The sequence below is a fragment of the Corvus brachyrhynchos genome, unplaced genomic scaffold (genome assembly GCF_000691975.1).
Source record: "Corvus brachyrhynchos isolate BGI_N302 unplaced genomic scaffold, ASM69197v1 scaffold317, whole genome shotgun sequence".
Lineage (NCBI taxonomy): Eukaryota > Metazoa > Chordata > Aves > Passeriformes > Corvidae > Corvus > Corvus brachyrhynchos.
The window spans coordinates 340,880-349,699 of NW_008239295.1; the positions used below are offsets into that span (position 1 = coordinate 340,880).

The 8,820-nt window shown below is 45.3% G+C and overlaps 1 protein-coding gene across 1 annotated transcript in view; it reads left to right on the forward strand.

Moving 5' to 3' along the window:
• Positions 1 to 8,820, forward strand: part of VWF (von Willebrand factor) — a 123,851-nt gene that overhangs the window by 34,548 nt on the left and 80,483 nt on the right. Inside the window, exons 14-17 of the mRNA XM_008638545.2 lie at positions 290 to 485; positions 1,061 to 1,276; positions 7,266 to 7,506; positions 8,315 to 8,409. Coding sequence (XP_008636767.1) covers positions 290 to 485; positions 1,061 to 1,276; positions 7,266 to 7,506; positions 8,315 to 8,409 — 748 coding nt within the window. The remainder of the gene's footprint in view (positions 1 to 289; positions 486 to 1,060; positions 1,277 to 7,265; positions 7,507 to 8,314; positions 8,410 to 8,820) is intronic.

An 8,820-nucleotide genomic window follows, 5' to 3' on the forward strand; every position in this document is an offset into this window, starting at 1 on the left:
AGACTAAACTGGACCTCTGATCAAGGCATAAAAATAAGCTATTTTTCTCTTAGTCACCCTCTGGAATTCACTGTACTGTGCAACAATTGTCCTGCTGCTACTAATAGTAGCATTTTTGTTAGAAGTTTAAAAATACAGCACAATGGCATTGTGTCTGTAGTATTTTGATGTGTGTTTGAGAATTTTCTTGACTGCTAAATTGTGTATGTTTCATTCCTTAGAAAAAAAATCTTGCTCTGCAGTGGTAACCTGTTCTGGAAGATGAGCGGGCTAATGTTGTGTTCCTTAGGTGTCTCCAGTCTACTCTGAAAGGATGTGTGGGCTGTGTGGAAATTATGATGGGAACCAAGGGGATGATTTTCTTACACCTTTTGGCATGGTGGAATCCCTTCTGGAAGACTTTGGGAACTCCTGGAAGCTCAATGCAGACTGCCAGGACTTGTTAAAACAAGACAGTGACCCCTGCAATCTCAATCCTCATTTAGGTACTGAACTCTACCCAAAATTAACGTGTGCAGCAAATGGTGATCTTCCATTTACATTAAAAAAAAAGGAAAATAAAGAAAAGAAGCTAATATTGTTTACATTACCACCAGGGTGACTGTAATATATGTTTAAAAAAACCCAATAAACAACAGCAACAACAAAAAAAAACCCACAGAGAGACTTGTATTGATGCAGGCTTCCTAAGGAAAACGTAATATTTTGTGAAAATTGAAAACAAAAATTAGTCTAATTTTGCAAATATAAAAAGGCAGCAGAAAGCAGAGGCCCTGTAAAAGGAATTAGAGCACCAGAAATAGTGCTAGGAAAATATAAAAGCATTGCTTTTCCTCGATTTGTTTTACTAGTGGAATATTACTCTTTCAGTAGAGCTCATGACATATGAGCTGTGGTGCTATCTGTGCCTGCCTGATGCTGTTTTATTCTTGTGTGGTTTGTTTTTTGTTTTTTTTTTTCCTTTTATAAAATGAAAAGAAAATGCATACTGTGGCTCCTCTAGCTTTCCTTGAAAGTCACTGATTGATTCAGTGTGAGCATGTCATTTTTCTCTTTTTAGCCAAATATGCTGAGGATTCCTGCTCAGTTCTGCTGTCTCCTGCCTTTGAACCTTGCCACCATGAAGTCAGTCCCACTCCCTACGTGAAGAACTGCCGCTTTGATGTTTGCTCCTGCTCCAGTGGCAAGGATTGCCTGTGCTCTGCCATTGCTAATTATGCAGCAGCCTGTGCCAGGAAGAGCATCCTGGTGCCGTGGAGACAGCCCGACTTCTGCCGTAAGTGCAGTGCTGCTCAAACCCGCTTATTTTCCTTATCCTGAAGGAATTTTTCTGGCAACAGAATTGGATGAAAGATCTAGAATAAGATGCCAGATTTTCCTTATGGCAAATGATGAGAGCAAATCTTTAGTCCCCACTGGTAAGGATGCAAAAGCTGTTTCCAGGGACTGCTCAGCACTGGGGGAGAGAAGCAGTGATCTGACACACCTCCACAGAACTTTTGCCTGGATTTCCATTTTCAGCTACTCACCTGGAAACTTTCTGAATGTCCCAGGGTAGAAATCTCCCAAGTGATTTGTAGTAATCCACGAATTGCCTTTTTTTGAGGCCCAAGCTTCCCAGGTCCTGACCTCATCAGTGACTCCTGACTTTAGCTGAATGTGGGGTTATGGAGGAAGCACAGAAGGGCAAGACAAACTTGTATCAGAAGAGAATTTTGGCAATCTTGTGGCACCAGCCCTCCTCACAGCAGGGCTAAATTACTGTAGATTGCCTGATGTCTTGTCCAGACAAATTTTGAATATCTGCAAAAACAGAGGTCCCACAGCCTCTCCAACATCTCTCCCTTATCCAGGGCAAGATTAATAGCCAATCTGCTAAGAGGCAGGAGCAGAAGAATCCAACACCTTATATTTCTTTTATTTCTCTGTTAGGTCAATGTGGTAGGAAATTGCCATGTAATTTTGACTGAGCACAGACATACTTTTCCCATAAATATTTGTGAAGTGAATGTTTTTCCATTTTCCTGAGCAACTTTGTTATTAAGGAAAGAAGACAATTGAAAAATTTGGGGGGAAACATGTGTGCTTGGCAGCTCTCCAGATTTGTTCTGCTACTTCTTCCCAAACAGACGGTGGGAAAAACATTTATAAACTGAGTGTGTAGAAAGTGGAAAAGAGAGAGGTCGCTGGCCTTTGACCTGGTAGGGTCTGCAAGGTCAGTAACCACAACTTCTGCAGGCTGGAAAGTGTTTGCTGTGAATGAGAACAAACCCAGTTTATATTAAACTGCTGCATGGTTTTATAAGATTTTACCTAGTTTATGTAAATGTTCAGATAGTGGAACAGTAATGTAATAAAAATCCTTTCAGAGCTCTGCAGGTCTGGAGGCTGAAAGAAAGAACAGCGATAATGCCCCATTGCTCTTTCTGTAATTGAACAAGTCAATTTTCACAATTAATCTTTAATAGTGCAGAGCTGCTTCTTCCTTTCTGTGCATTACAGAGAGCTTTGTGCTCTCACAAAGTGACGATTTCCCTGATTGCAGATCCATCAGCCCCCATTAAATAATCCTGGTGCCCTAGACATCTCCTGTCACATGAAGGAGAGCAATCCCTCTTTTTTAATGGGCTTGAGATGTGAATGTGCAGGTTGTGTAATTTGTGCTGATGGCCCGGTGCACTGAATGTGTGCTCCACCCCTGCCTTCATCGCCAGAGATTTGGTTTCTTGGGAAATGACTTGACAGAGCCAGTTTGCTTGATTTGGAGTGGATAAGTGCCAGGGAGCAAAGTCATTAGTGTAGCACAGCATTTCTGCTGTGTGTCAAGCTATCAAGTGCATTCAGTGTCCTTATCTTTGAAATCATTTTAGTTGCAGTTTGATTATTTAAGACCTGACTCATACTCCTGCAGCCCACCGTGAATAAGCACCAGAGCCAATCCCTTCATGCTGCAAGGGAGGAGCAGACAGGCCATGCTGTGAAGGGTCTTTCGTGCACCTGCATGTAAAAAATTGGGTAAACCCCAGGCTGAATGGCTGAGTCCAGAGAGTGGTGGTGAATGGAGTTAAACCCAGCTGGTGGCTGGTCACTGGAGGTGTTCCCCATGGCTCAGTGTTTGGGCCAGTTTTATTTAATACTTTAACCAAGGATCTGGGCGAGGGGATCGAGTGCATCCTCACTCAGTTCTCAGATAGCACTCAGGTGGCTGTGAGTGTGGATCTGCTGGAGGGCAGGAAGGCTCTGCAGAGGGATCTGGACAGGCTGGATCCATGGGCCCAGGTCAGAGGTCTGAGGGTCCACAAGGCCAAGGGCCCGGTCCTGCCTTGGGTCACACCAACCCCCTGCAGCTCCAGGCTGGGGCAGAGGGGCTGGAAAGCTGGGAAAGGCCCTCGGGCTGCTGGGGACAGCGGCTGGACATGAGCCCAGGTGTGCCCAGGGGGCCAAGAGGCCAATGGCACCTGGGCTGTGCCAGCCATGGGGTGGCAGCAGGGCCGGGGCAGTGACTGTCCCCTGTGCTGGGCACTGCTGGGGCCACACCTCAGATCCTGGGGCAGCTCTGGGCCCCTCAGGACAAGAAAGGCATTGAGGGGCTGGAGCGTGTCCAGAGAAGGGAACTGAGCTGGGGAAGGGGCTGGAGCACAAATCTGGTAAGGAGTGGCTGAGCCAGGGGCTTAAGCCTGAAGAAAAGGAGGCTCAGGGGGACCTTCTTACTCTCAGCAACTCCCCAACAGGAGGGTGCAGCCAGGTCGGGGTTGAGGTCTGCTCCCAGGACACAAGTGACAAGAGGAGAGGAAACGGCCTCGGGTTTTACCAGGGAGGTTCAGATTAGGTTTTATGTAAACATTCTTCATGGAAATGGTTATCAAGCACTGGCACAGACTTCCCAGAGAAGTGGTTGATTCACCATCCCTTGAGGTATTTAAAAGCCACGTGAATGTGGTGCTTAGGGACATGGTTTAGAGGTGGACTTTAGTGGTGGGGTTAGCGGCTGGATTCAATTATCTTAGGGTCTTTTCCAACCAAAGTATTTCTATGTTTACCTGTCTCAAGTGTGTATTGTTCTGTGGCACAGGGAAATCAGTCAACAGCTCCCTAGATCTTTCTTCAAATTTTAGGACCTGTTGGTAAGCCCACTATTTTCCTTAATGTGGTAGTCCTGGGGCACCTTGTGACTTTGCATGGCTTCTGTAAGAGCATTTGTATAGGAAAAATCCAAGAGTGATGGAGCAGGAAATTAAGGACAGGCTCTGAGCAGCAGTTGAGGATGGGTACAGTGCATGCTGGGCCTCAGCATGGTGGAGAAGCTGTGTTAAATCTAGTCCTGACAGGGTGCACCTTCACCCAGAGGTGGCAACATTTTCACCTTGTGTTACTTGAGGAACTGGTCATTGTTTGTCCCTTTCACTCTGGTTTGAAAACCCACCCACAAAAGCTTCGTGAGCTGTTTGATGCAGACACATTTTTTCCAATGCTTTCCCACTGTTTCTTATCTTATTCCTGGGATAGGCTGTGCTTCAGAGCACAGCACTGAGCTATTTTGGTTTTACAGGAGGCATCCACAGAGACTAGATGCACCTTGCCTTTTCCTCTCATTTTCCTGGCAACAGTGGGATGGGTTTTTCTTAGTGACAGTGTATTACACAGTGTACAGACAACAGGCCTCTCCCAGGTCAGTTGTCTTGCCTTTTTGTGGTTAAAAACAGATGTTGCTGGGAAGGGATAGAGGTTAAAAACAGATGTTGCTGGGAAGGGATAGAGCAGTGTATTGGGATGTGGAGTGTAAGCATGGCTTTGGGAAGCAAAACTGGAAAAATAGGGGATGTTTTGAAAATTTTAGGAGGTGCATGGGCAAGGAAAATCATAAAATGGTTTGGTTTGAACGGGACCTTAAAAATCGTCTTGTTCCAAGGGACACCTTCCGCTAGACCAGGTTTTTCCAAGTCCCATTCAGCCTGTTCTTGAACACTTCCAGGGATGGGGTGGCCACAGCTTCTCTGGGAACCCTGTGCCAGGGCCTCAGCACCCTCATAGGGAAGAATTTTTTCCTAATATCCAATCTAAACCTACTGTCTTTCAGTTTGAAACTGTTCCCACACATGAATTACAATGCTTTGCCTAAGAAAGGGATCCACTGCAAAGTTGTCCCTGTGGACAGGGAGTGTTACCGCTGACTAGAAAGTAGGGCAGAATGTTGGGCTTGGTTATCCCATCTTATTTTGAATCTTGAAACTCTAATAAACTGGTGCACCCATCTGCAATCTGCCAGACCAGTTCCATGTTTCCAGAGGTTCATGGGTAGCAAATAATACTTTTGGCTGAGGCCTCATGGTTGTCTTGCTATAACGTGCCTTTAGTGATGAAAGTTATTTTTAAAATGGTCCTCAGCCCTGGGCTGTGCCTGTTCAGTGTTTGATTTACTGCAAAAATCAGGTTTATGTAAATTAGAAGCACGTTTCTGTGGATGGCTGCCAAGACTCCTGTAAGAGTGAGTGAATCTATCTGCTGCTTAGTCCAGAGTTAGGAAGCATTTGCTGTATTGATGAGCACACATTTCTTGGGCTGTGTTGTGAAAGGCACATTAAATAGTTTGGGCACAAGTCCCAGGCTTGGGTGACCTTTGGTCTGAAGAAGGGTTCAAGTCACCTTAGATGCTTCTGGGCTGGATCCTCAGTTTAGGGTGTTACACTCCCATGTATGGGGCTGCAGGAGCCTCAAGAGAAGCTGGGGAGGTGTTAATGCAATCATGTCTCTCTTCAGTAGGCAGGAATAATTCTTCATTTCAGAAGAATTCTGTGGAGGTGACCATGAGCACCTGGTCAGTATGTGGGCCTTGCTTTGCTAGTCCAGTGAACACCTGGCTGAGGCTGCAGGCCCATCCTGTTGTTCAATGCCTGCCAGAGTCCCCAGGGACGTGTGCACACAGAAGAGAGTAGGGATTATCACATCATTCTGCAGGGATGACAAGAGGAAGGGCTTTCTCTTGTAACCCTTTGATCTTGGTTTTAGCAAGGTACAAATGCGCCAACTTTGATTTGCAGCTGCTTCCCTGAACAGCCTTCCTCATCACCGTACAACTGTTTGCTGTGGAAGGTTGCTACAAACGACAGTGTAAATCCTGGTTATCAGGAAGCCTGTTAAATTCAAACTCTTGATAAAACGAACTCGTTTTCTTGTCTTCTGCAATGTGTTGTCATAGCTGCCACCTAGTGCTGATGCTGATGTGTGCACAGGTGAATGCCTCAAAATCGGCCCTGTAGAAAGAGGAAGTAATAAACAAAGAAGCCAAAATGGCTCAAAAGGCCATAGTTAGTCTCCATATAAAATAATTCATCATCAAAAATCGTTAGTATCAAGGTTTGGCTTCATGATTGCTAAATTACTTCCTTATTTGCTCCTGTTTCCATAGAAATCGTGGAGTACTTCTGGGATGTGAGGCTGTAACGTGTTGCAGCACACCTGCTTATCAAAGCTGAAAAGTACTTTTCTACTACTTCTCTACTACTTCTACTATTTTTCTACTTTGACCAGATTGTTGCAAGGGAAGAGAGGTGTAAGTGTGTACATCACACTTGTAATGCTACTAAATGCATGGAATCATGGAATGGTTTGGGTTGGAAGGGACCTTAAAGACCATCTCATTCCAACACCTCCCTTTGATGGGCTGACTCCTTCCACTACCCAGCTTGCTCAGAGCCCCATCCAACCTGGCCTGGAACACTTCCAGGGATGGGGCAGCCACAGCTTCTCTGGGCAACCTGTGCCAGGGCCTTAGCACCCTCACAGGGGAGAATTTCTTCCCAATGTCCATTCTAAACCTGCTCTCTGTCAGTGTGAAGCCATTCCCCCTTGTCCCATCACTCCAGGCCCTTGTCGACAGCCTCTCTCCTTCTTTTGTAGGTTCCCTTTAGGTACTTTAGGAGAGCTTCAATTAGGTTATCCTGACTGTGATCCAAATAATAATAGAGGTTGGACAGCACTTGTTTCATGTTCTGGGTGAAATTTTGTGGCTGGATTTCCATCACAAAGGTTGTAGTCAAGTCCTGGCATTATTGGGAACTTCCTTTTGTAACGTTTTGTTTGTGTGTATATATAACCAGTGCCTGAGGCTGCACTGGTGCTGCATTTAAGGGAGGATGGTGTAATACTCCATTGATGAGTAAATTGAGCAAATACCTTTTAATCCCAGGCTTCCCAGTCTGGGTTAGGCAGCTTTTCCTTTAGCTGGATTTAGATCAAATGCTGTTTTCCCTCATGTATTTCACCAGCAATGGCCTGTCCTGAAGGCCAGGTGTACCAGCAGTGTGGGACACCATGCAACCAGACATGCCGGTCCCTGTCCTACCCAGAAGAGGACTGTGAGCAGCTCTGCCTGGAGGGCTGCTACTGTCCCCCTGGGCACTACCTGGATGAGCACGAGCAGTGCGTGCCCAAGTCCCAGTGCTCCTGCTACTATGATGGGGAGATCTTCCAGCCAGAGGATGTCTTCTCGGATCATTACTCCATGTGGTAAGTGCAATGTTCGTAACCCTTCCCTCCACCCCTCACTCCAATTTTTTGGATGGCTTGAGTTGTTAACTGGGTCAGTTCCTGTGCATCCACTGAAACTAGTTTAAGAAAAGGCAAGATTTTGCCTCCAACAAACCAAATGGGGAGTTTTGCTGTTGCATCTCTCTCCACTTAATTTCAAATGCCACCTTACTCAGAATTACTCTGTATTAGGCCCTGTTCCATGAACAGTTCCTGCCAGTTAGAAATGGAGCTTAATTACTGACAATATGTACTTTGTGGGCTTTTAAAATGTCACTTTAATGTACTGTGATACACTTCTTAACTGTTAAAACCTAATTACCTCTTGTCAAAGATACAAGTATTAAAAAGCATTTCTAATTGTTAAATTGAGTAGCAGTACACTTGGAGTGGGAATGCAATTGGTGGGCAAGCCCAGTTTTGGGAACAGCGTTTTCTCCTTTTCCTCTCTACCACAAAAATCCCAAGTTTCAGGAACTAGGTGGTCCCTTACCTCTTTCCACAGCAAAGCTGGCTATTGTCTTGCCCGGCTTTATCCCTGTGCAGCTGCACTCGATCTAGCAGGACAGGGCCAGTAGGCAGCTGGATTGCCATGCCACTGTATCCCATCAACTCCCTTAAGGAAAGTTTGCCTTTAACGTTGACAGACACAGTGGACGGAGAGCAATGGCTCAGCCCCAGTGAGGTGTAGTTTTGTATTCTGACAAGTTCCCTGTTGACTGAAAATCAGTGTGGGTGAAAGCTAAATGCCATTTCATTAAATATAAGCTCTGTTTGTTTTTCTTAGCTATTGTGAGAATGGATTCATGCACTGCAGTACAAACAGAGCTCCTGGTGCCTTCCTGGCTGATGTTTTTGCTGATGAGAGGCCATCTCCCAGAAGTTAGTATGCCTTAAAAAATTAATATTTTACTTTGACTTTTTTTTTCTCTTCAGTCTCTTGGTAGTGTAGATTGGAGAAGAAGTTCCAGAGTTTGCAACAGCTGTGATACTGTGAGACTTTTTATATTTTTTTCTATGGGATAGAAACAAAAGGGTTGTGTGGGAGGGTGCAGGGCTCATTGAATCTCACCTCTCAAAATTATAATTAGCCACTGCAGTCTCTCTTGAGCTGAAGAGGTTAAAGGATGCCTTGGCAGTGATCTGAGATCCCCAGTTGCTATTTGAGGATCACAAGACATCAGTAACTCATCAGCTTTATGCCTGCTGCTTCTCACTAATGGGATGCAGACTCTCTTTTCTGGTGCAAATGAGGCTTTTTGTGGCCTGAAGGTTACATTGCTGCCAGGTTCC